Source organism: Corvus kubaryi, unplaced genomic scaffold (assembly GCF_017639235.1).
Source record: "Corvus kubaryi isolate FWS band 111438036 unplaced genomic scaffold, C.kubaryi_AGA036_p1.0 66, whole genome shotgun sequence".
Classification (NCBI taxonomy): domain Eukaryota; kingdom Metazoa; phylum Chordata; class Aves; order Passeriformes; family Corvidae; genus Corvus; species Corvus kubaryi.
In genome coordinates this window covers 20,203,519-20,231,209 of record NW_024582054.1, presented here as the reverse complement: position 1 = coordinate 20,231,209, position 27,691 = coordinate 20,203,519, and the positions used below count along the sequence as shown (strand labels likewise).

General features: G+C 41.0%; 1 protein-coding gene across 2 annotated transcripts; it reads left to right on the top strand.

Annotated features, from left to right (window-relative positions):
• Positions 1 to 131: 131 nt before the first annotated feature.
• GPR68 (G protein-coupled receptor 68) lies at positions 132 to 27,689 on the top strand. 2 transcript variants are annotated; one of them, XM_042047167.1, is made up of 5 exons: positions 132 to 1,343; positions 7,250 to 7,436; positions 8,235 to 8,354; positions 20,592 to 20,727; positions 22,522 to 27,689. In XM_042047167.1, exon 5 carries the CDS (start codon positions 22,657 to 22,659, stop codon positions 23,731 to 23,733), a length of 1,077 nt encoding a protein of 358 aa, XP_041903101.1. In that variant the 5' UTR covers positions 132 to 1,343; positions 7,250 to 7,436; positions 8,235 to 8,354; positions 20,592 to 20,727; positions 22,522 to 22,656; the 3' UTR covers positions 23,734 to 27,689. The 2 variants fall into 2 exon arrangements, with proteins under 2 accessions (XP_041903101.1, XP_041903100.1); XM_042047166.1 differs by lacking the exon at positions 20,592 to 20,727.
• The last annotated feature ends 2 nt before the right edge of the window (positions 27,690 to 27,691 follow it).

Sequence of the window (27,691 nt, the reverse complement as noted above, 5' to 3'; positions counted from 1 at the left end):
AGCTGGTGCTAGAGGCTGTTGTATGAACTAAGAGAGAATGGCATCAGCTGAAAAAGAGTCATTATTTAAGAGTACTGACAGGAGTTTAAAGTTAGTGGGAGAAGGTATGGCAAGTTTTCCAAAACTAAATGGTGTTTTTCCAGTTACAAGAATTTTTTCAAAAATATGAAGAGAGCAGTAGAAAACAGAGAGCTGCTGTTCAATAGCTTCTAAAATAGGAAAGTCCTTAAAAGGCTAACCTGCGTCCTAAAGACAGAAATGCGAGTTGGTGAATTGTGACAGAAAGCTGAGATTTGTTCAGATTTGGAGGATTGTGAAGAATCCCATTAAAGAGTAACATGGATGAGTAAGGCACCCCAGTAGAAGAGTACTTGTGCTTCTCTCAGCTGAAACATGGAAGAGACAGTTTATTTATTTACTCTTGTTGGGGGTTAGGATATAATGGTAGGGAAGCAAAACTGGGTTTTCCCTGAGAAGAGGACGATGAAAATGTGGTTATTCCACAGAAACTAGGAATGTAAAACATGTCCAAAACAAAACACAGGATGCCATGGAAACTGTCAGCTCATCATTCCCAGATGTTCTAATCAGCTCTATTTAAAATACTTGAACATTTTTAACCAAAGATTATCATAACTGAGGATTACGTAGCTCTGATGGTGAGACCATGCCAAAGTGCGTGATGCGTGTGTTGCATACCAGAACGAAAAAGAGCAGCAGATCTGAGCACTGGCACCAGCCTGTGAAAAGCTGTATTGCACAAGGGAAAAGAAAAGCAGCCCAGCTCCCTCTGCAGTGAGTGACATCCTATGGTGTGATCTGAAACTCTGCTAAAGGAGAGTGCGCTTAGGAAAGGGAAAGTGAAGCTATTGGTGAGACTCATTGCACCAGGCTCTTATGAAATCAGATAGATTAATAGAATATGGTGTTATAATGGTTTTGGTTTATGATATGAGAGAGTTCATGGGAGAGCTAAACAGCCTGTGCTTTAAGAAAACATCATCAGATAGAAGTATAAGAGCCTCCTGCTTCCTCTCCAACATCACATGGATTCCACGCTTGGAACAGTGAGCACCTTCTCCGTGTAAAAAACTCTGAAAATTGCGGGTCAAAGATCACCTCACTTCTTGCAGTCGTTGAGTAGTCTGGAAGTGCAAAATGGCAAGAATAGCAGTTTGTGTTTGGGAACATACTGCTAAGGAAGAACATGAGTGTTTGAGAAGGATATTCCAGATGAAGAAGAACAACTTGCCAGTGGACTGCTGAGGCATCTCTAGAGACTTGCATTGGAAGGAAGAGGGAGTTTTCTGCAAGAAATGGAAAAGTATGTCTGAACAACTGAGGTGAGCGTTTCATAGGGCTATTACTATGATTGTTTTACCATTTGGCAGGGTATTTTGAACGTTATGGGATTTGGAAGTCTATGTTCCCTTGCCATTTTAAGTACCTCTGACCAAAATTACCCCATTCTTGTTAAACCCATGAAAAAGTTCTTCCTTCCACCTTTGCAAGAGGATTTTTTTCTCTAGTTATGCAAAACTTGGACTTGCATTTGTGTGCACTGTGAGCCCACAAATACCTAATCCACAAATGAGTGTGGTTTAAGGCTGCTGGGGATGTTCAGCTGCAGCATCTCAGCCTTCTACAGAGATGGAAAATTCCCAATCAGTTTGAGTGCTTCTGTAGGACCCTTTTGATTATTTATAAGGGAAAGTAGAAGAAATCATGCAAATCAGGGAAATGTCTGTGAAGGAAAAATCTTTGGAACTTTTTTTACACCTGCAATCCTCTGAACAAGGGTTGCTTGCTCATAGCAGTGCAAAAGCCTGTCAGAGTTCAAGGAGAGTCTGGATGATGCTCTTAGTCATGTGACTGAGTGTTAGATAGTCCTGCCAAGAGCAGGGAGCTGGACTCAATAACCCTTAGGACTCTCTTCCAACCCAGTACATTCTGTGACTCTATGAAAAAGCAGATGGAGAAAACAGGTGGCACAAACTGAATGGAATAGACCTTGTATCAATTTAGTTGGGATTTAACTTAAATTAAGCTAAAGTTGGTAACCTTCAATTTGCTCAGTCTCTTGAGCTTGCTTACAGATTTTTTGGTCCTTCAGTAAATGATGCAAAGGGGTAGAATGCTTTAGGAAGCTGTATGAACAGCATCATGTAAGCAGGACTGTACAGCTTATGTACTCCCATTTGCATCATACCTCCCAACTTTCTGATACACTTGTTCCTTCTCCATGTGGAGGAGTTTTAGATCAGTTAGAGCACAAAAGGTTTAAAGCAGCATCCAGTGGGGGAAACGCTGTGTACACTCCAGAATGCAGCTTTGGTACCTTCACTGGCAAGAGGATCTCTCTGCTATTGCTGTTTTTTCTTGTGTTTCCACACAGTAGCATCTTGCTCCTGGATAGCTGAGGCTTAAAGGAGGTGGGTTATATATGTTTGATGGGTAATAGTATATTTTTATATACTATTTTGGTATGCTCTTAAAACTACTTCTTCCAACGACAACCACATGGAGTGTTGGTAGAAAATTCTTTGGATGAAAAGGAGCTTTCTCGCTAGATCCTGTCCAAAGCTCAGATAGTGGAACCAGCTACCACAGTCTGATCAAGCCCATTTCACCTCCAGCAATTTTCCTTCCATTGTGACTTCTCCTTGCCAGCGCTAGACATTTTTCTGTTCTTCAGCGCAGAGTATTATCTTTATTCTCTGTGGGAATTAGCTAGCACTTAAAAATATTAGTAGGATGATAGATGCATTTAAGAAGATCCATATCACTTTTTGCATATTGAGGCAAAATTGTTTCTATTTAGTCTTCAGTATTTTTAACAGTACAAGTTTCCACATCATTTTCATTGTTTTAGAATTTCCTTCCTTGCTTATTTTGGCTTCTTTAATTGAAAAAAACTTGGAATTCCTGAAGCACAGTTCTATTACCCACATTCAGCTCCCATGAACACAGATCCTTTTCCTTGTTTATTTAACCAGCCATATCAATGGTAACAGGTCCCATTTGGCAGATCCTGAATTCCCACCCTGCCCTACGTGAACACGTGCTTGTTCTCTTATGCAATCAGCCAAATGAATGAAAACAGATACCAACGACTTTATTGTATCAAATTACATCCACATGAATTTTTGTAACTAAAATCAGAAGAAATGTTCCCTTCACGTGTTAAACTCTCAGGTTATATCTGTTTAACAAGGTTTACCTGGAAAAGGAGAGTATGCTTAGAAGGGAATCTAAAACTGAACGTGGGAAGGAAAGCAAAAAGTGAACTCAGTGACCCCTGTCTATTGTTTTTAGCACGATGTCTGTAGCAATGTTTTATGGCAAGCACCGTTATCTGAGGAACTATGAACATTCATGCTTTGATAGAAGACTGGGGACTATATTGTCCTTGAAGTATTGGTTCAAGGGCATTTAGGCCCCATCTTCCTCACTGCATTGGGGCACTGGTGTATGGACTACCTTATGACTACAGTTCTTCTCAAACTAAAATTGCCAAATCCATGCTAATAGGGGGAAGAGGAGCAGCACAGGAGATTAAGTCCACATGGCTGTCCCTCTTGATGAACTCCATTTACCTGTGACCAGCCTTCTTTCCCATAGCTGAATGGAAGTTCATGCACACATTTATAGTGTACCAACCCACCCGCGATCATACACAGGTCCTTCACACAATGAGCCACACATCGAAGCCTGTGTCTCTAGGGGCACCATAACTGGGGAAAGACTTAATAAAGTCTGTTCTGTAGATAGCAAGAGCAGAGATATTTTAGCCTGGATTCTGGACTAGCTGTAATGACTACCAATAACTTCACTGCCCTTGATGCCGAGATTTTGAAAAAACTTTTTATTAATTCTGATAGTCTTGCCATAGAAATTTCTACATTCTCCACTTCCTTTGTGTCTATGTCTGCGCTGTTCAGTATTGTGAACAGAAGCAGGCAGAGCCCCTGGATGGCTGTGTAATGCTCATATCACCTCACTCTTCACTCTTTTCTGTATGAGTGAGGCCTTTCTCCCTTTATAGGCAGAGGGAAGAACTGGGTGCTTGAAACTGTACCACAGGGCACTCTAGGGCAAGCCAGCTGATCCTCTATAGGTCCTTAATCCTCTGCAGATGATGACTGGTAATCCACATGGTAGCCACCATACGGTATTACTTGGTTGCCAAGTTCACCTCCATGAAGCCCATTTCTAGCATCCAAAATGAAGTCTCCGTGTTGGATATTTGCAGTCTAGGTGCAAAAGATTGTTAAATTGCATTTTCAGTGTAAATGAAAAGTGTTCCCTGCCTCAGGAAGGAACTAGAGAGGTGTGTGTTACCTGGTAAAAACCCCAGCCCTGTGGGGATGGCTTGCTGTCGCTATCTAGCTTACTGAGTCCTTGCTGCCCTTCCAGGTTCCTACCTCTGCTGCGGTGGGCAAAAGTAGGACATTTTGAGTGCTTTTGAATTTAAATTTTGAAGGAGCTTGGAAAACACCAGCATAGTGAGAACAGAGAGAATTTCCTGCTGGTCATATGTTCCTGTGAACAACCTGTTGCCCTTCTAACCTGTGGGAAAGTTTAAAAATAACACATGGTGCAGTGCAGATGGGGACAAGAGCAGAAGCAAGGGAAAATAGGAGGAGAACATCTAGATAAAGCAAGATGCCTGGCTGCAGTGAAACCTCTGAAACAAATGAAGCATTGTGTTGCACGGCCACCCCTCCAGGCAGAGTAAGAGCTGGCCCAGCAGTGACTCTAGGGTGGTACCAGGAAGAGCATTAGGAAGTCCTTGTTATTCAGCTATAGAATATGGGAATATCTCTGTGTCACTGCAAAAGAGAGAACTTATTTTCCTCTTTTCCTCACCAAAATGGGTGCTTGAAAGGATTTAAATCAAATTTCATAGCAAAGTTGACCCTCATAGGCAAAGCATAGACCAGGTACTGGGAATCAATGCCAATACTGCCAGAAAGGGTCTCTGCTGGAATATGCTTAAGGAGGAAGGCTTATGACTGGAAATGAGATCGTTGTGGGTGAGTAGAGGCCTAGAAAACATGATCTACAAAAAACACTGGAAAAGTGGGGCTGCTTACTCTCCAAAATCTAAAGAGGGACAGCATGTATAATCCTCAGACATTTAAATGATTGATATTGAGAAAGGTAGCAATAGACTGTTTTTCATGTACATTCACAGAAGGACAATAAAAAGATAAATTAATTGGAAATATAGAAGATAAAGATTTTTATATTAGTGCAAGCTTCTTAAGAACAGTCCTAGCCAGGGAATGGAGACATTGCAAGGGGTGAGGCAGAATCTTCCTTAATGGCAATTTAAGAGAAGCTGAAGCTCTAGAGGAGCTAGTCTAGCCTTTCTCAATGGGTAAGGAGATGGTCTAAATGACCTCCTTCCTGCTGCATTTCCATGGCATCTGTGTCATTTATAATGCCAGCTTAGCTCCATTTTTTTTGAATCTTGCTGCTTCTAGTTTTGACATATGCAAGCCAGGAGCAATTCAATTCAATAGTGTTACTTAATCATCACACACATTAAAATGATTTGACCAAAGTGAGTGAAAAGCTAGAATTGCTACTTGGAGCGAGTAATAGCTATTTGTCAGCTTTAATAACTACTGTATAATTCATGGAGATAAAAGACTACAAAAATGTTATTTCTTTTCATTTTGAGAGTCTTAAATATGGTACAACATAATATGCAGTGGCTGAGTGTGTGTGATGGAGGTGACAACACATGGCTCTGCCCCCTTGGAAGTGATGAGGGCAGTTGGCCCAAGCCCCTAAATCCCATTATTTTAGTTACCTGCTTTACAGCATCTGCATGCTGAGGCAAGCAAAATAGAATGTCTGGATGAAAAAGAAACAAACACAGGATTTTTCTGGAGTTTATTTTGCTCTGTCATTTTCTGAGAGGGATGTTTATGGAAGTCATTGTTTCTGCTCCACTTGCAAGGCATAATTTACCAGCTGCATGGGTCAAGTGCTGCCTTTTTAGCCCACTCTGATAGACCTGTATTGTGTCTGATGACCAAGATTCAGGCTGTGCTTTCTGGATATTCTGTCCACCTGTATCCAACATCTGTGTAACACATCTTTGAGCATGTACACATGTCAGCATGACAAGACAACTGCACCCAACGTGGGAACTAAGAAAGAAATACTGCCCACGATATTATCTCTGCCAGTATCTCTGCTTTCCCTGGTACCCAAAGGGTAATCACTCTCTGTGGATCTTCTCAGGGCTTGTTCCCTATCTGCACCCTGGACCCTGAAGAAGGTGGAATGCTTTCCCTGCAGCCACCAGTGAGAACTGGATACCACATGATCTCTGCCCTGACGTGCTCTCAGGGAAGGCAAGTAGTCAGTATAATGCCCTGTTGCTTTTTACTGAAGAAAATGCACGTACTACCAAGGAAGTTACTGCACTTCATTTTCTTAATACCATATTTTAGAAATTCTTTAATAAAAGTGTTGCAGTATCCAAGGGTATATAATTTTGGATTAAGAGGTATTGGAGCAAATGTTTTATTTCACTTCCTGAAAGGCCCCAGTCTGCGTGATTTTCTTAATATATATATTCTTATATATGTATATAAAAATAAATAATAAAGACTAAATGAGTACAAAATAAAAGAAAACAAAACAAACAAAACAAACAAAAAAACAACAACAACAGAAAAATTTAATCAGAGGAGGGAGTATTCCAAGTAGTCCTAATAAATGTGACAGCAACCATTCATATTTCTTAACACTGTAGAGGCTGTTCAGCCTCTGGCTGTGCTCCCAGGAGCCTGTGCCTTGCCTGTTCGGCCAGGTATGCTGCCTGACCTTTGACATCCTCTGAGCAGCACAGTGAGCCTGTAAAGGACTGTTCTCTGCTTGTTGCAGCCTTTTATGACCACATCCAAGAATTTCCTATTTTTTCTGCTCCATCCCTCCTCAGAAACTCAGAGAGGTTTCTTAACCCTGTAGATAACTTCAGATCTCTGATCTGCCAGAGGCCCTGGCAGAGGAAGGGCTCTGCCATTGGATAGCCTGTTGTACCTGAAGAGCCCTTTGACTGTGTTTAGAATGAGGAGTTATTTTTGATGCTGTTTCTGACATTAGCCATGGGTACTCCTGGAGTATTTCCAAGTTTTCTAAATAAATGTTCTTGTGTCATCTCCCTGTTTTGGTTTGTTTTATTTTTTCTATTTTGTTTCTGTGCTTATGTCACTCTCCTTTCCACCAGGCTGGAAATGGAGAACATGTCTTGGAGTTCCCTGCACAAGATTCCTGTTTCCAGTCTCACTGTGTCTGGCTGTCCTTGGAGCACTCATGCCCGTTGCAGTGAGCAGAAGGGAGCCCTGGTTGGGTGCTGTTCTGAGCATACAGGGCCACTGGTGTCCCTACAGCAGTATGGCAGAGCACTGCATCAGGTGAGTTACACACCAGTTTAGAGCCTGAGCTGGTAACAGCTTTTGTTTCCAGCTTCAATGGTGTAATTTGTAGTTATCTGTGTTTTTAAAAGCAGTGCGTTTCAGTTTGAGTGACAGACAATTTAATACATATCCCACAGCGCAGCCTTCACTCCTGTGGGAATAGGGGTAGTGCTGTCAGTTAGCAGGAGGTCAGCTTTTTCATCTGCTACACTCTTCCTGAGTGACCTTGGACAAGCCCTTCGATCTGTTTATCTGTCTGTGTGGCCCTCAGTTTGTCTGGCTGTTTAGACAAGAGAGGAAGGAACTGCCCCCCCTCACAGCCCTTACTCTTTCACAGTGAGATAAGATGCTTCCTCATGCAGAGATCACCTTCTGCTGTGTTTGGATGTAATGGTCTGATGTCTGCAAGCTCTAGAAACAACTTACTGTAAATGATACTAATAACAACACTAACACTGTATACTTTTCAATACGCCTGCATGAGGCAACATCTGTGTGTGTTTAGATAAGCTGGAAGCAGCTGTATTTGGCCTCTGCACCAGCTGCTGTGATTGCAGTGCAGTTCTCTGCTGGTCAGTGCGCGTGCCGGTGGGTACGGCTGGGAACACAACTCCGTGTACGTTGCAATCTCTGTATTTAGTGCCTGCTATTGGCACTCTCATCTCTCTTACTTATGAATAAGTGGGTGAGGGAGGAGAGGGCTGGGCTGGGCTGACTCCTTCACAGATGAAACATAAAGAGCACAGGAGCTGAAACACAATCTCCTCCTCCTTTCCTGCGCTGTTTCACGCACAGCCTTGCTCACAGCTGGGAGGAGGACAGCCTCACCAGCAGCCTGAGCAGGAGTGAGGAGAAGGGAAGTTTTGTGCTCTTCACACTGCAGGCGAAACGTCTTTGCATGAACTCTGCTAAAAGGTGAGTTTCATTTTTATCTGTTCATTCTTGAAAGCAAGTTAATTTTCCATCATTGAGCTAGGTCTCACCCCTGGAGAGGTGGTAAGACAGTTTTCTATCTGAGATGTTAAAGCCAAACAATGAGGTGCTCCAAGGACTCAAGCGAAGCAACGTGTCCAAAAAAAATTCACAACTTCAAGATTAATTTCCTTGGCAAAGTTCCTACTAGAAGGAACTTGGAATAAAGATTTTCCCAGAACCACTTTCTTGAGTTCCAATTAGGCACAAGGAGAGCTGACTGTTCAAGTTGTATTGATGAGAGGAAATTGTTAACATAAACTGAGAAACTGTTGTTTGCAGCAAGGAATCAGAGCAGTAGCCTGAAGATAAGTTCCTGGAGTCATTTTCAGAGAACTTAGCAGTACTGTATAAGTTGACTAGATACAAGATATTTGGAAGGACTAGTAAGTGACTTAAATACTTAATTTCCCCTGAGAACACAAGCCAAAAGTTACCCCTGGCATGAAATTGCTAAACCACATACCTTGATGTGTGGGTGCTCCATGTACACCCATGTAGTTTTGTCTTTGTATCTCAAACGTATGTTATTACTATATTTTCCAAACACTAAGCTACTTTTCTTGCTGCTGTTCAGAATCTGACTTGGGAAACTTGAAATGTGAGGGTTTGTTTAGTGAAGTGAAATCCATCAGGTGAGGAATTAATTTTTTTTTTCAATAGGATCAAAAATTTTTGTTCATTATTGTAGCTTGTCCTTGTTATGAGAACGTTTTTCTGGTTCTTGTCAGTCTTTGTAAAGGAACAAGAAAAGCAATTCAGTGTGTGATGCTTTCTTCTTTTGTGTGTTGCATGGGGAGAGGAGCTGAAAAATGGAGAATTTAGAAGAATGTAACAGCTTGTCCTGTCCTTTTCTGTTCAGAACACATGCAGATATTTATTAATAAAAATGTAAGGAGACTTAGTAAAGTAAGTAGAAATGGCTACATGTAGGCTCATAAGACATGACAGAGTCACTGTGAGCATTATGGGACTTTCTGAGCAGTCTGTTAGTCAGTACCCACTGTGACTTTTTCCACATTAGCACTCTGTATTCACACTGGCTCCAGAAGAGCAGAATGTCTAACCACTTCTTCTTTCAAGTTTTCTTTAACCAAGAAGCCAGTAAAAGATAGCCAATCCTGTGTATTTAACACCCACTCTTCCATTTCTTCTTTGAGGAAACAAAATTTTCTATTGTCCTCAGCCCTATCCTTCCTGCCTCCCCGTCTTACTGCTGCTATGTTGTTATTCCCCCATATCAGGCTGCTCCTGTGCAGGCACTTGTAAAGTCTTTCTGCTGTATGAGTGAAGAGGCAGAAGAGCGCGGTTTCCAGCTTATTTTACACTCCATGCTAAACAGCTGTAGGTAAGATGAGAAGTAGATGTAGATAGCATGGAAAGTACATCCCCAAAGTTTTAAAGGACTTTACAGGGTCTAGGAAGTATACTGTAAGAAAGTGTTGGGTTTATAGGATCAGACTAGCATGTTGTTCTGTGATAGCAGGGGTGAAAATGTCTACATCATAGCATTGTGATTTGAATATCACAGTTTTAAATGAAGAAAGATTTGGTGGTTCCAATATCTCATTAAAAAGCCTTGTGTCACTTGACATCTTCGTTGAGAGGTATTTATTTCACTTTGTGGTTGGTGGACAAAAATTGACTCCCTTTGTTCTGGATCTGAGGACTGCAAGTAATCTTACAGCAGTGGGAAAAGAGAGAAGTGGGATATGGGGAAAGGGAAGAGAAGGGATGAAAGTGAATCTCTGCAGAACTAGGTGTACACAGGTGTCATCATACTAGATGTCATCAATTAGGGTGAGCCTGAGGCTGCTTGTGAGTTCAGACAGACAGGAAGCTTCTTACCCGTGGCTGCGCACAGTTGCACAGGGCCAGGTGTTCAAAGGGGGCAATAACTTAAATTTTCCTCACCTAAACCAGCCTCGTGGATGGTGTTACTCAGCTGAACCAGCTGATGCTCTAAATGTGTGTTTTCTTGGCATGGTTGGCATGCACTGGCTTCTCCAGTGCATGGAGAAGAAAATTTCTTGCCTTCCAGTTTTTCTAGTCCTGACCTGAGGGTGCATTCATGGTGCCCTGGGGCTTCACTTCTGATGGCTGTATTGTGTCAGTGTGGTGATAACTAAAGAAAGTCAGGTCCACTCATGAGGACATTTACACAACTTGGTAATTATTTTTAAGGGAAGAATTGTGGAAAGAGAGCTCCAGACATGGCAGCCTTGTGAGGCTCATTACCTTGTAATTAGCTGATTGTCTCCTCTGTTTGTTTTTCCTATAAAGCTTATTCTGAGTGGCTTTTATTGCTTGTTATGAATTATTCTGCCAGCTGAAGCATTTGCAGAGCTGCTGACCCTGACAGCTGGTGGCAATTGTTTTTGAAAAGACACAGAGCAGCTTTACTGTTTAGAAGAAACTGACGAATAATTTTAACTAAAAGTATTAGTAAGCAACAGCAGCTAAAAAACCCATTGCAGTTTATTCTCTAAGGGATACATCCACTGTAACCCTTTTTCTCCACTAGAAACACTGTTCTAAACTCTGTTAATCTACAGGGTAGCAAAACAAGAGCTTTTCAGGCACTTCATCTGGAAACTGTAACTAATTTGTCTGAAAAAGAGAAAAAGACTAGATAATAGGTTTAAAGCCCTGCTAGAGGGAGAGTGAGAAACAGGCTCCCCTGAAAGTATATTTTCTGTTCCTCTCCATGGAGCCCTCTTTCCAGAAATTGTTTCTGTGGCAACAAACTCCTTTCCAGCAGGGTTGTCTTGGAGTTTGATCTGGGTTTGCTTAGGCTCAGATCTGTCACCATGCCAGAATCAAATAGAAATGCAAAACTGATCTGACCTTCAGGTAACAGAGAGGGCACTCTGCTGCTGTTACTGTTGCTCCACAGGAGATGTCCTCCTGACATTCTCCACTCAGAAATTGCTATGGACAGCTATTGCTGCTAGGATGAGCCTAGACTTTCCTTTCTGAACATTGTTGCGTTGTTCAGCAAGGTTTCAAGATTCTCTTATGTTGTGTTCTGTGGGCCAGCAGTAAAGACACAAAGCTTGGAAGGGAGGTTGAGTAGCCAGCAGAGGAAGGGGAGATAACCAACAAATTAATTACAAGAGCAAATGTAATTGAGCTATCAAATTTGAGTCCCTTTAACGACACCTGAATAAAATGCTAAAATGGTCAATATCAGCAGGGAAGAATGGAAATGTTTCAGAGATCTCTTGGCTTTGCTTTCTTTTAACTCAATATTTTAGTAACCATTAGAATTTTGTCATTTTATATCTGGAAGCATTTTGTCTTCCTTCTGCCAAAGAAGGAGAGTTTTTACTCTGTGACGGATAATGATTTAGTGTCTACTCACATACCTAATTAGAGGATGTATCTGGTTTATGGCCCGTGTTTAAGAACTGTTCAGACATAGCTTTTAAAATAGCAATTGTCTTTTAAACTTACAAGAGGCTTAAACTAAAATACCCGAAACTATCATGTCAGAAAACTATTATTTCAAATTTGAACTTATGTCCAAATTTCAGAGCTGCTTTTACACCTCCGCCCCAAAGCAGGACCTGGATTTCTGAACAGCTCTCAATTTGGAATCTTACATCTCCTGTGCCAGCTTTTCCGTCTCATCAAGAGCTCATCAGAACTGTCCTGAACAAGCATTTGATTCTCTCCCTTTTCTCTAGTCAGAAGCATGTTTGGAAGTGTGAATGGTTTACAGCAAGGTTGTTGCTTTTGCTGTGAATTGCTTCTTTGATACTATTAAAGAAGGGAGGGTTTGCATTTCTGTGAGGTCATGTCTCTTCAACTATTTTTCTCAGTTTTCGTGTTGAATGTCTTTTATCCAGAAATGGAAATTCAGGAAATGAAAATGTAAGCAAACCTGCAGATACAGATGCCAGCACTTTCTTTAAAGTGATTAATCCACTGGGAACTAGGTTGTTGGAGTCCTGTACTCTCAAGTGAAAAAAAAAAAGGACTGACGTTTTCAATAGTCATCTAGGGAGCAAGAACAGCAACGAGTGAAAGAGCACAAAGGAAAAAACCTTTTGCAAGGCACACTACTTCTCGTGAGAAGACTGAGAAATAACAATGGAAGAACATGTCTTACATGTGAATATTGACTCAGTTCTACAGGAAACTTGGTTAATCTCCAGAAGGGAAACTGAAAAAAAAAGAGAAGAAATTTAATTAAAGATAGCAATAAGGGATAGTTTAGTAGAGTTAGGTTTCTACCTAGGATGGGGACTATTTGAAGACATGCACAAATACATATGCATAATGCAGCACACATACCACCCCCCCTCAATGCTGTATCCAAGGAAGAAATACAGAAATACAGAACAAGAGCCAAAAAAGGCTCAATTGAGCCTCAAAGGAAATAAGCGTAGCTAAACAGAAGTGCGTGGAAGGGTGGATGGTGTGCTAGACTAGAAAGAATTGGATCTAGAACAGAAACATGTCTGAAGTGCACAATGGTGATCAGTGCAAGCCGGAAACCCAAACACAGTACAAAGGCAAAACGGAATTGTTTTCGTTTTTCAGATGGCAACAGTGCACACAGTGTTAGGTGCTTCAGTTGAGCAGGCTCCTATCTCATGATGAATTTGTTCTCTTTGGATAAATCCAAACAGAAGAAAAATAATTAAGTCAAAGAAAAATGAGTTGAAGGGAAAAATCTTCAAATATTGTAAGCAGCTTTTCACTTTACCATGTCTTAAAACTTTTGCAGTACAAAATGAATCATATACTGAATCATATATGCAGAAAATGACATTTCAAAAAGAGATGACTTTATTGAATGTATCATTATTTGCTGATGCATGGAATAATGAAAATGCTAACATTCTCCTTGAACAGGAGATCTGCTCTATCTCTTTAGACATGCCAGAGTTTCAACCAGTTAGACCTAGCTAGCAAAATTTTTCCATCAGACAGCCTTTGCTGTTTGTCAAGTGTTATTAGTCAGGCATTGATTATGGATGTCCCAAGCTTGTCAGCAGCATTGCACAATAAGTCTCATCCACTGAATTATCAGTGAATGAAGAGAAAAAATTCTATAGATGGGTGTTTGGTTGCTTTCCAAATGACTTTTAGTTAATGATATTGTTCTGTTTGGAGGATATGATCCTTATGGCATTACAAAAGATGCAAGCAGAAAGATACCTTGGTCCCTGCTTTGTTCTCTAACTTTTCAGATTTTGAGCAAGTTTTCCCTTGAGTGATGCTGGGGAAGCTTGACAGAAGGGACTGCCTTGTGTGTTGCTGGCATTCTGTTCCCTTTCTGAGTGAGCATGTGGGTACAGAGAGCAAGCTGCTCTTAATACACACATCAGCTCCAGGGCCGTGAGCCTCTGGCCAAAGGCAGAGGCTGACAGCCAGAGCTCTGCTCAGCCTTGGTGTGTGCTGACTGGGACGGGGCGAGCTGACCGGGACAGGGTGCCGGCAGTGTGCTACGGCCCATGGTATGTAAATGAGTGGCTCATGCTCAAGCAGCAGAGAAATCTGTGGGTGACTCCCATGGCTCCCTTTGAGCAGCCACTCTGTGAAGCAGGAGCTGTGTGGTAGTGCTGGGGCTGCAGGGACACACTGGCAATCTGAGAAAGGCAAAAATCATTGAAATGCAACACAGATATGAATTAAATGTTAAGTCACTGACCTCAACGCAAGATCATTGCCTGATCTAGCACTGTGCTGGTGTCAGAGCAGGCTGCAGCATCAAAAGAGGCAGTAATACAGTTTAGGAAAATGAATCAGAAGGATGATTTTCCCCAAAGCTGTAGATGGTAAAATGAATCAGAACTCACTGAACTTAGAAGGATGAAGTTCCTATTTCTCAATCCCAGGTTACAACACAGTTGTTCCAGTCATTGTTTCTTATTAATATTGCATGTTGATCATGGCTTATATGGCTTCTAATAAGCAAGACCTGTGTAATCTTGGGGTTTTTTGCATTGTCCTGTTCAACAAGGATCAGTGTATGAGTTTGGGATTATAAGTAGTTCTGATGTCTATGACTGATTATGACTTGCCTGCTGCTTCTTCAATAGACACAGGATGGGTTTTTTTCTTTTGTGTCAAGGAGTATTGTGGGGGAGAGGGACATTGACTTCACTGAGGTTTTATTCAGGGAAAAGGAAGATTTGGAATTTTTTCTCTGAGTAATAGAGTGATTTAAGATGTCTGCAGGAAGTAGTGTGATGTGTTTTCCTCCACCCACTGTTCTGTACTCAAGCAAGTCATACACAGAGCTTCAAGGAGATGTGCCCTGTGGGTAGGAACTAGTCACAGTAGCTCAGCAGTGGAGTACTTGGAGGGTCATGTTGTCCACTTGGTTGATCTTTAACAGCAGGAAGTGGGGGGCAAATTAGGGTCATTTTTTTTAAGCTTTGAGGCAGCTATAGCATGACTAATTTCTGCTGTGATTCACCTCCCTGATACTATTTGGACTGCTTGACTGAAATTACACATTGCATGAACTTCGTAAATAGGGATTTTCCAAAGTTTTTTCTGTTTTCAGGTTTTCAGCACTTTCTTGCTCTCAACCAGTTGTTCAGACCTCACATTAGGTAAAAAGGCCCTAATCCTAGATAAAGAATAAGTAGTAGTGTGAGATAGAATGAGTAGTCTGAGGGAACAGGCAGATGTAGTTGCCAAGCTACTGTCCATGATATTTGAGAAGTCATGGCAATCAGAAGAAGTCCCAGGTGACTGGAAAAAGGGAAACATTGTACTCATCTTTAAAAAGGGTAGAAAGGTGGACCCTGGGTACTACCGACCTGTTAGCACCACCTCTGTGCCTGGGCAAGATCATGGAACAGATCCTCCTAGAAGCTCTGCTAAGGCGCATCAAGGACAGTGATGTGATTTGGGACAGCCCGCAGAGCTTTACCAAGGGCAGGTCCTGCCTGATCAGCCTATGGCCTTCTATGATGGAGTGGCTGTATCAGTGGACAAGGGAAGGGTTACAGATGTCATTTATCTGGACTTCTGTAGAGACTTTGACAGGCCCCCCCACAGCAGCCTTCTCTCTAAACTGGAAAGAGATGGATTTGGTGGGTGGACTCTTATGTGTGTAAGAAAATGGTGGAACAGTTGCATCCAGAGTGTCATAGTCAATGGCTCAGAGTCCTAATGGACCTCAGTGACAAGTGGTGTCCCTCAAGTGTCTGTACTGGGACCAGTTTTATTTAGTATTTTCATTAATGACATAGACGAAGGAATTGAGTGCAGCCTCAGCAGATTTGTAGATGACACCAAAGAGAGGAGGGACACACCTGAAGAATGGGATGCCACCCAAAGGGACCTGGACAAGCCCAAGAAGTGAGTGCATGGGAATGTCATGAGGTTTAGCAAGACCAAGTGCAAGGTGCTGCACCTGGGCCAGGGCAGCCTCTGGTATCAACAGAGGGTGGGGATGAACAGATCAGAGCAGCCCTGCTGAGAAGGACCTGGGGCTGCTGGTGGATGAGAGGCTGGACAGGAACATTTGGAGCCCAGAGAGCCAAACACATCCTGGTCTGCATCCAAAGCAGCATGGCCAGCAGGGTGAGAGAGGGGATCCTACCCCTTCACTTCTCTCTGTTGAGACCCCACCTCCAGTGCTACATCCAGATCTGGGGTCCTCAGCACACGAAGGACATGGACCTTTGGAGTGAGCCCAGAGGAAGGTTTCCAAGATGATTAGAGGGATGGAGCACCTCTCCTGTGAGGAAAGGCTGAGAGAATTGGTTTTTTTCCAGCTTGGAGAAGAGGGGGCTCCAGGGTGGCCTAATTGCTGCCTTCCAGTACCTGGAGGGAGCCTAAAAGAAAGATGGTGAGAAACTTTTTACAAGGGCATGTAGGACATGTGATAAAATAAGGGGGAATGGCCCCAAACTGAAAAATTTAGACTAGATGTTAGAAGGAAATTCTTTACTGTGAGGGTGGTGAGGTACTGGCACAGGTTGCCCAGAGAAGCTGTGTATGCCCCATCCCTAAAAGTGTTCAAGGCCAGGCTGGATGGGCCTCTGAGCAACCTGGGACAGTGGAAAGTGTTCCTGCCCACGGGTTAGAACAAGATGGTCTTTAAGGTCCCTTCCATCCAAACCATTCCACGATTCTATGATATTGGACAAACTGTGCCTATTAACCTACCTCCCTTCCTTGCCCTTCGTCTCAAGTTGTCCTTCCTATGCACAGGCATCAACTAAGAATTCCAAAGTAATAAAAACCTGAAATGAAAAGGTTGGAAAGAACATGGATTTCCCAGAATATCAAAAGTTGGAGCAAAAGGAATGATTTACCAAGACTGCAAATAGTTGCATATCCATGTTAGGAAAAATTGGTCATTGATGACTAATTAGTCTTTTGTTTATGTGGATTCTGAAAAAAAATGTTGCCGACTTCCTTCTTTGACAATAGATTTATAAGAGGAGTCATCTGATAATGACAAAAGTAAAGTTATTTGTAATTTACAGAACACTTTCATGGTTTCCTTCAACTGAAACAGATATACAGAGTAATAATTATTGTACTCAGAAGTTCACGTTAGAAAAATCCACTTGCAGGTTTCAAACACTGAATAGATTGTGCATAGATGTAAAATACTTTAGTTTAGAAATTCAATTTGACTCCTCTTTTTCACAAAACAAAATGTTATGTCTGTTTTACCCCAATTCATTATAATTCCTGAAACATTAGCAGCAATAATTCACAAATTGCTGTAACTAAATCCGCTGGAGTACATGTATTTTTTTTAAATATCTGTTAGCCTTTGCTGATCTATGTTCCTCTATGCCCCCATCCTATTGTTAAAAATGATTTTGTTAGTTGCTGGTTAACAATTCTGGTTCTAAAGACTGGAATAAAAACCAACAGGAAATATTTCAGTTATCTTTCTAGAAATATAAAAATACTTATATACCATATAAACATATGTTATATAAACATATATATTATAAAAATACATACATATTTGTGTTTGTCCCTCATATGTACTTGTCTTTTCCTTTACTTATCTTGTATTAATAGAAACATCTTCCATTGACTTTAATGGCTCCTTCTGCTTGGTACCCTTCTAGAATCAGAATGGTCTGGTTTGGAAAGGACCTTTAAAGGCCATCTAGTCCAACTCTCCTGCAATAAGCAGGGGCATCTTCAACTAGACCAGGTTACTCAGAGCCCCATGAAACCCGACCCTGAATGTTCCCAGGGACGGGGCATCCATCACCTCTCTGGGCAACCTGGGCTAGTGTTTGTCACCCTCATCATAAAAAAATTCATCTTTGTATGTAGTCTGACTCTACCCTCTTTTAGTTTAAAACCATTACCCCTTGTCCTGTTGCTACGAGTCCTATTAAAAAGTCTGTCCCCATGTTTCTTTTAAGTCCCCTTTAGGTACTGAAAGGCTGCAACAAGGTCTTCCCAGAGCCTTCTTCTCCAGGCTGAACAACTCCAACTTTCTCATCCTTTCCTCATAGGAGAGATGCTTCACCCCTCTTGTCATTTCTGTGACCTTCTTCTGGACCTGCTCCAACAGGTTCATTTTTTACATCATAATTCTTCTGATTGAACCCAAACATCATTGTGCCATTTCTTCATACTCAGTGGTGCACCCAAATTTCTACTTTCTTCTACTTTTTTTTTTCTTCAAACTTGCTCTAGGGATATTGTCCCTTTCCTGCCCATTTTATGTTGTTTGACCAGTCCCTAGTCTCTTCGGCTGGTCATCGCTTCCCTGCCTTCTTATCTGACCTTATTCTTCCAGGTTTTGTGAAACAGGATCAAACAATCTGACAAACCTGCAAGTGTTGAAGGAAGTTTATCGTGTGAATTTAAGGGCTGGTGTTTGTGTAGGTAATGGCCTGAACCAAATCCTAAACTGAAACCACTCTGGGTTTCTGATTCCAAGGTATGCAGGACAGTTTAAGTCCTGCAATGACAGCCAAGTGACTCAGGCCTGTCTGCACTGTATGACAGGTGCAGGGACAGATTAAATAGCAAGAGACCATGCAGGCACACAACTATGTTACACTCCCTGTTAATGGAAGTGGGTGCTTTGTGAATGAGACAAGCTGGGTGCACAACTGTTGCAAATTCTAGCAAGGAAGTCCTTTGCTGCAGTCCTATTTGTCTCTGCTAAAAAAATATGTAGGCCTAGTTGCAGACAGATTTATTACAACAAAAATTGTAGCAATATTCACTGAAACTGAAAAGACCCACCTGGGCTCCATGGTACTCCTTGGTCCAAGGTGAAGAGGCTGCTGTTGTCCGTGGCTCTGGCTGCTTCCTGTGCCGTTGCCAGCAGGCAGTGCTTAACCCATGAGCTGCCCCATGGTTCATCATGCAGGGGCAAATCATGCATTTGTCAACAGCTAAGGCACAAAGGAGTTGGGAAAGAAAAGAACTGTCGTTGAACTCACCAGTGAGTAATAAAGTTGGCTTGTTTAAAGCATGAAAAAGTGAGGCTTTCTGAAGCTCAGGGATCCTTGGCTTTATTTTAAATCCAGGAACAAGAGAATTGTTTGGAGCTCATGTAGATGGAGAGAGTCTTCCAATTTATTGCCAAGACTTAGGCTTAGATGGGTATCATCTAAAAGATGTGGGCATATAGGAGAGAGAAATATTGCCTGGAAATGACTGCAGATTCATGATACTGAATGTGTTACATGAACTACGCTCAAAAAAACAAAGTCACACAGCTGCACTATGTCCATATTAAAGCTGTCTAAAAGAAATGCCTTTGTGTTCCCGTTCATAACTGCTTTCAGCTTCATGATTGTCTGCACCCTAGATGTTTTTCATAGAGCAACTTTTTAAATTTTTCTCCTTCATCTATTCAGATGTTGCCAGTAAGTAATGGGGGAATTATTTGTCTTTTCTCTTCTATACCATGCATCACTTTTCCTTCATTTTCCCCTTTTTCAGACAGCCTGTAAAGTATTGTGTTATATGTTTTTAATAACAGAGTGGGCTCTTCCACACCCATTTATTTAAACCTGCCAGTGCAGTCCTTTGATACCAGGTTTGTTGAAAAAATCCTGCAGTTTCATTCCCTGTCTGGTGCAGAGCTATATTTAGTGTACCTGGTGCTGGGGAAAAGGTGAACTGCCTCTGTACTTCCATTTGGCTACTGAGTCTGTCCTTAGCCAGGCACGAATGGTCAAAGGGTACAAAGGTGGCCCAGAGCCCACACACTGAGGAGGCTGAAACAAGGGAAGAATTTCCTGGCTCACTGTTGCCACCGACCAGAACAGCAGTGTAAGACAGGTATTGCCCAAGAATCTGGACCTTTGTTTTTCATCGCCATCTTTGAAATTGAGGAGGGTTTGTTAGCACAAGGCAAAGAGATTTGTTACAGCCAGCCTCCTTTTCCTGCCCCTTCAAACAGCCCACTCCAGAATTTCCTCCAGGAGCAGGAAATGTTGCTGTAATGGTAAGTGCATATTATATTAGCATAATATTGTATCAATAAGACTTTTTCTGCCTCCTTCACATCCTGCATTCTGGCAAGACTTTTAAACTAGGCAGAAATTATTTTTATAATCATATTCTCTGTACATAAACATAATTTGATAAAAACACTTTGAGTTCTTAGAAGAAAAGAAACATTTTCAAAAAACACTGCAACTGTAGAGTACATCTGCTTTTCCTCATACTGTGGTCCATAATGACTCACTGGGTAACACTGAATGAAACTCAGTGCTAGACATATAAAGACAGTTCTGAATTTTCAAAACTGTCAACAGCTTTTGAATTGCTATTACTATTACTTATTGACAGGAGCTGGACACTGGCTGGACACTGGTAGATATGATGATAGGCCTCAGATTTTAGGCATTTTAGAGAACAACTAAGGTGTGCCAATCATCCTGCACAGGCAAACCCTTACATGTAAAAGTCACCAAATAATACAGAAATGCTATGAAATACAAACGCAGCCCTGGAGCTCTGGATTAAAAAGGCGGGGTGGGGTAAGAAGGTTATCAAACCTGCCTCAGCAAAGATTCTGTGCACTGCCCTTGTCTGCAGGTGGAAGAGATGTGTGATGGTTATCAAGCCTTTGAGAAACTGGATAGTGTTACAGGAGAACTAATGGCCAATAAGTATCAGTGTTTGGGGAAATTTGTCCATAACTTTAGTGACTGATTTCTGCTGTAAATGTCAGCACAGCTAACATTGTCATATTTATTCCAGGGGAAGGTTATGGCAATCTCCTTGAGCAAACTTCAAACTGAACCATAGATATCTGTGACTGGGTCCCTTTAGCAGCATTTCTTCTGCTGAGTTTGACACATGAGTTGTAACTATTGTGACACCTGCACTGGAAGGGGTGAGTCTCTTAAACCCCAAAGGAGATGCTTGAGACTGAAAGGAGAAGGAGAGCAGAGTGCTAGACTTGAGCAGTCTTTCACACAAGTTGCATGGGACAGTGAAGTTAGAAGTTTTGAGGGAGATGATCTTACCTTGGCTTGTTGTTTCACGACTGAGAGTTTCTGAGCTCCCAAGGACATTCCCACCAAAACAAGGGCTGATTTTCTCTCTGTTGGTAAGAAACAGTAGAAGTAAAGGGACGAAAAACACATCCCAATTTTTATTTGTAGGTGTTTGCTGTGAATTCTGTGGAACTATGCTGGTTGAAGCTAAAAAATGAAGTTCTTTGCAGGTTTGATCATTTATTTCAGCCAGGCAATTATTTTCTGGCCTAAAGCAAGTGATTTTCTTTTCAGTTTCTACAGGAGTAAAGCCTATCACTATTAAAAAAAAAAAAACATGTAGCAAAAAAGATTATTTGACAGTAACATCCTCAAGTGCTAAAACTGACACTAATTTTACTGTAGTGTGGTCATGTTTCTGTAAGGGTTGCCTTGGAAGAAATTTTATGTTCCTAGATGGCACAGAATATGATTACAAAAATGCACATTAGCATAGCAAACAGAAAAAAGAAGCAAGGTCTTATCTTTGGATAGTGCTGCTTTTGAATTCATAGTGTCTGAAGCCGTAAAAAGAGTACACAAATTGTTAACCTTACAAAGGTATAGCCAACAACCCTGAATTTTCTGAGGAGAGATTGAAAGAAACACAGTCTTGCTGTTCTGCACCATCAGGTTAAACATGCATCCCCTTCAGACTAGGCACAGTTTGCCCTGCTGTTCTCCAGTGCTCCATTTGTGCCCATGTGAATATATCACGAGGTGATAAAATCCTGCATGGGGTATTACATTGTTTAGTCGAGGGTTTCATCACTGTGAGCTGGGTCCAGGGTTGACCTAGTAGAACTGAGTGCTAACCCATTGTCAGCAGTGGTTCTTGTGTTTTAACTAGTTTAGCATAGCACAGCATAGCATAGCATAGCATAGCATAGTATAGCAGTGGTTTCTGTGGGTATGTGTTTGGATTATACCAGACCCCTCAGGTGAAAACAATTACATTCATATTTGGTGAAAGTGAAAAGGAAAGATACAAGTGTGTAAGTAGTAAGAGTAAATGAGTGGGTTTGGGAGTTGATGGCAAATAAGGAATATCCTGTAGAACTGAGACCATGGGGATGCACTGTACCGGAGTGTTACTATGCCCTTCCAACAGAGGAAGACAGCTTGCTTTCAGGATTGTGTTTACAAGTAGCTGTAAGAGAGAGTGCTAAGAATTCAGTTTATTTTTTTAAAATCCTGATGAATTGAACTGCATATTACATGGTATCTTGTATATAAAGGAAAATTTAAGAAATGGAAATTAAAAATCAACAGTTTTTTGCACCCTAGATCCTCTGAAGAAGTCTGAGTGGACTGCTGGTTTACCAGAGACACCTTTTCCATTGTAGAGAAATCTGATTATTGCTTTTCTGCCTCATCTGTACAACAGAGATGATATTTCTTCACATTTTAGATGCCTCCAAAGCTAAAACAACAAATATTTGTAATTGGCTTTGTGATTCTGGATCACATAATTTTCTGGCACTTTTCTGTTACATGCTAGGACTTATGTGATTCATGATTTCCTAGACAGGCTTTATCTTTATCAAAGACTGTAAAATATCTACAGCTAGGAAAGAGCAGCTTTCTGAATAGTGTACTATATATTTAACAATTGTACCTCTTCTAAGGATTTCCTTGTGCTTTATCTTCAGGTTATTAACATCCTGCAGCAAAGGCATCACTTCAGCCTAAACATTTGTGGAAGAAATAAACTCTACATGAAAACTGAATGTAATTAAGTCTTACATTCAGGACCCTGATGAGTGATACAGAGAGAAAAGTAGAAGATGGTGAATTTCACAGAGAATGCAACTGAGAAGTGCAACATTAATCATGATATCCATGAGACATTATCCCCTGTGGTGTACATATTTGTGTTTATATTAGGCTTGCCAGCTAACTGTCTGTCACTGTACTATGGGTATTTACAGATCAAAGCTAAAAATGAATTAGGTATCTACCTTTGCAATTTGACTGTAGCAGACCTGCTGTACATATTTTCTTTGCCTTTTTGGCTTCAGTATGCTTTACAGCATGACAACTGGACTTACGATGAGCTGCTGTGCAAAATTTGTGGCATCATCCTATATGAGAATATCTACATCAGCGTGGGCTTCCTGTGCTGCATCTCCATTGACCGCTATCTGGCCGTGGTGCACCCCTTCCGGTTTCAGCGCTTTCGGACCATGAAGGCTGCTGCCATTGTGAGCATCATCATCTGGGCCAAAGAAATAATGACATGCTGCTTTGTGTTCACGCACGGGGAGATCAGCATGGATGCTGAGAGCCACTTGGTGTGCTTTGAGCATTACCCCATCAAGAAATGGGAGCACAATGTCAATTACTACCGCTTCTCTGCTGGCTTCCTTTTCCCTTTCTTTCTGCTGGCCTTCTCCTACTGTGGGATTTTACGAGTTGTCCACAAGAGTCCCGGCACTCAAAAGAAGAAGAAAATCCAAATTAAAAGACTGGTTTCAAGCACTGTTTTCATATTTTTAGTCTGCTTTGGGCCATACCACATCCTACTTGTAGTTCGTAGCTTGTTGGAGAACAACTGCTCATTTGCTGAGAAAGTATTTAATGTTTACCATATTTCTCTCTTGTTAACTACTTTTAACTGTGTTGCTGACCCAGTATTATACTGTTTTTCCAGTGAAAGCACTTACCAGAACTTTGTCAAGATGAGAGACTCTTGTCTAACATGTTTAGGCCGTCTGAGTACTGAGACAAAGGAGTCCTATCCACTGAACATTACTGAAACTCCCAACAGAACACAGCATGAGCAACAACCAGAGTTATTACAAATACCACTTGATGGTGCTGGAATGAAGGACTGCTTCACAGCTGATATAGACAGCCTATAGCATTAATCAAAAAAGGACCTTGATCCTAAATCTGCAGCTATGGCCATGTTGTGTATCTGTCTGAATTATTCACGTATTACAGCAGTGTGACCTCGCAAAGGCTTATGAGCAATGCTGTACAGTGAAGCTGTTTCTGGAGGTGCTTGGACCCTGGCAATAGGGAGGAAAGCATATGCCAAGTCAGTTCAGTTATAATCATATATCTGTTGTTGTCATGCTACCACTTAAAACCTGTTTGTCTTGATGACTGCATTGACTGGAATAAGCCAGTACTCATGGTGTGTAGTTCTAGTGAACTCATCTTTAACTGCTTTCTGTTTTCCCCTGTTGCATCTTGAGAAAATAATTCTCTACAAGCTGTCATCATCTATCGAAAAGGTCAGAGACAGAAAAAATTTAATGTCTCCATATGTACTTTTAGAAAGAAAAAGAACCAACAAAACACTTCTGCAACCTCTCTGTAACTCTCTGAAATAACTTCTCCTTCTGCCAGTTTCAAAGCATGCAGAGACCATGCCAGAACCAGACTCCTGAAACAGTGGTTCCCATAGTGTGAGACGTTATGGGAGAACATGCACAGGGAACTCAGCACCTGCTGAGACCTTCAGGCTGTTATTTGACTGTTGAATCTCAGACTGTTAAACCTCATCATAAGGCTCCTAGAGACTTCCAGAACTATGAGACTCTGGGCTCCGATGGTGTGTCAAGAGTCAGTAACTTGGTGTGTTGACTTGGAAGAGAACAGAAGGTTGGTAGTGTGTGAGGCACTTTGATCCCATGTGCTTCTCTGAGTCACTGTATTCATTTATTTACATCTAAATTCTACTACACCTTGCTACAGTTTTGATTGTGTCCTTTGCAATTTGTGTATTTTGTGCAGCACAGACCATGCAGGCAATTATATAACAATTCATTTGTCAGGGAAACTGTTGAATGAATTCTGTATAAACTCTGTTCTTGCCCACAGATAATATAGTTTAGGGTTCGGTCATGGTTCAGTAAATACAGTATCAGAAATATGATGTATGAATGATCAGTGTCCTGGTTTAGACAGCAACAAAATACAGGAGTAAGTGGAGAACAGTGGCTTTTAAAGATGTGGGAGTTGTACTCTATAGTATTGTTTCTACCACCACCTCCTCTCTAGGTTTTCTAGGGGTTTTTTGTTACAGTAATGAATCCTGTATGATTCTTCTTAGTGATCTGCTCATCACACCTTCTTGTATCTGTAGCTGTTACACCATTAATATTGCCTTGTCCTTTCAATTCTCTGGCTTCAGATCTTCTTTGAAACACCTCTCTGCACCCTGGAGCTGATAACTTCCAGCAGTATAATCAGTTTTGTTTCTCTGGTTTGCTTTTAAGTCAAAAGATTGTCTAGACAGATGTCTACTCATGCTATCTGAAGTATGTCATTGTAACACAGCCTTGTTTGTCATCAGATTCCGAAAGGAATATATACTAACAGTTTTCTGGAAACCACCTTGAGAGTGCAATATTGGACATAATTAGTGGATATGTTTAATAAAGAATGTTTTTATAATTTTCTTTTTATATTTTTCCACTCTATGTTTGAAATAACTATCTTTTAGCTTTGGCTAAAAGATAGTTATTTTCTATTTGTGAGACTACACATCTTCTCCTCCCTCCTCTAGCAGAAAGGATTCATGTCTCCAATCCCAAGAGGGGATTAGGTTTGCTTAGGTTAACATTTGATTTGTTTAATTATTTTACATTTCTTTATACTTTGACCACTCAGCTGGATTAATTACAACTGCATTTTTTTCTCCTGACTATTAGCACTGTTTAGCTTTATTTTCTCCTAATCTTTCATCTCATCTGCTGTGTGTTCCAAGGGGGTCATAAGGCAGGGACTGCTGGAGTGCTGAGCCTGTACATTGTTAAGCACCAACTTCTTGGACCCCCATGACCTGTCAGACTGCAAGACACACACATGGTTTGTTCTAGGATTAAGTATTTGTTGTCATGTTTATGCGTTGCTTCTTTACAGTTACCCATGTTGTTTAAATTAGACAACTGGAATGCAGAGCATGCTGTACTATATGGAGTTGTCATCTGAGGGATTAAGGCTTATTTGAATTGGTGCTTTGATGTGGTCAGCTTTGGTCAGCTGCTGCAGTTGAAAATCAGATGGAAACTTGTGTAACACAGCGCAGCATTCTGCTACAGTTCTCAGCACTTAACCTGCTAACCCTCAACAGAAGGGAGGGATTTCTTCTTCTTTTTCCTCTTTTTTTTCTTGAAGCTGACATTTTATCAATTCTTTCTGTATTGTAACTGTTCACCTCAGGCTGCAGAACTGTAACCAATACAGCAGGAAGGTAACTCCCATTCAGAGTTTTCCTTCCATCTCAGTCAAAACTCACTCAAGAGTCCTGCTAAGGTTGCTAGAGACATGCTACATCTGCTATTGCAGTAAATACAGTGCTTGGGACTGCACACGAGAAGGGATTTTAAAAGCATGCACTAGAGAAAAAGAGAAATAAATTATTAAATTTTGTATTTCTCAATGAAATCTGACTGTTAAGACTTGTATTTTGGGGGAACCAAGAGCAAAACCTTTTTTTGACAAAAGTTAGTGCTTGGAAAGAGTAATATACATTGCACCTGTTAGTGTAGTATGTCAGTAGCACACAGAGAATAAAAGCAGCTGCTTCTTTTAAAATGATGCCAATTTCATTCTGTGAATTCTGTGCAGCAGTGAACATATGCCATCCTACAGGGTTACTGGCTTTGGCAAAAAGTTCAAGCATTCATATGAAATATTTTACTTAATACTTATAGTTTGGAGAGTTTGGAGACTTCTAAAGGAGATGTTTTCTAATTGTGAAACTTCAAAGATACTTTTCCAGAACATCTTTTCAGAAGGTTTGAGATAAATCTAAAAAAATGATCAATCTGTAAAATAAACATTGGGATCTTCGGTGAACCTGAATGTCTAGCTGGCTTTAAGATTTCTTTCTGTCATGTGTTCAACTCTTTTATGTCTTTAAACGCTTTATGTGCTCAGGGACTTCAGGAGATTAATATTCAAAATATGCTGGTGTTTGTGGTATGAAATTATTTTTCTCATTCTGAAAAAGTTGTCTTGCATCGAAGAAGGAAAATAAAACTCACCTGCCAGGAAGGAAAAGAGATACAAAGTGTTGCTGGCTGCTGGAACTCCAACTAAAGGCAACTTCCATTTTATGACAGGTAAAGCACCAGTGCTCTAGAGGTGCAGTGTCAAAGCTACCCTCCCCTCTCTGCTGTGAGGGCTGACAGCCAGCAGAACTTCAGTGCTGACACTCATCTGGAGTTAAGGTAAAAATCACAGCTTTAAATGACAAAAGTTGGGCACAATTCACAACCATTTGTTGTGTACTGCTTCATTGTTAGAAATTCTATGGGATAGAATTTAATGTTACTTCACGCGGTCTTGTCAGGAGCTGAATTTCTATAACAGGAATTCATGTCAATGTTTATTTACATAATGTTATTTCATACTGAATGCAAATGTTTATTCATTTCTAATCATACTTTTATTTCTAATAATTAATTTTAATCATTATTTATATATTTCTATTCTTTTTAACGACAGGATGCTCTGAAATGTCTACAATTTTTCTCTATTACCCAGAAAGGGGCAAAATACATAAAAGGCAAACTACTGATACAATGGAGGTCAATGGCACAGCCTACCATTTACATGGAAGGTCTGCAATGCTGCCCTTATTTTCATTAGCTCAGTTGAAATTTTCTCCTTATCTCCTCACATTTCCACAAACTATCCCCCACCATAAGAAGACAGAGGGGCTACAGAAAGTGGAGCTTTCACTATTTCAAAACTGCAGTTTTGTTTCGAATCTCCCCTCTCTACTGTAGCTGTTTTCCTCACCGCAAGTATTTTTAAACCCAAGTTGTTACGAGAGTTACTTCCTGTTACAGTTATGAGGTC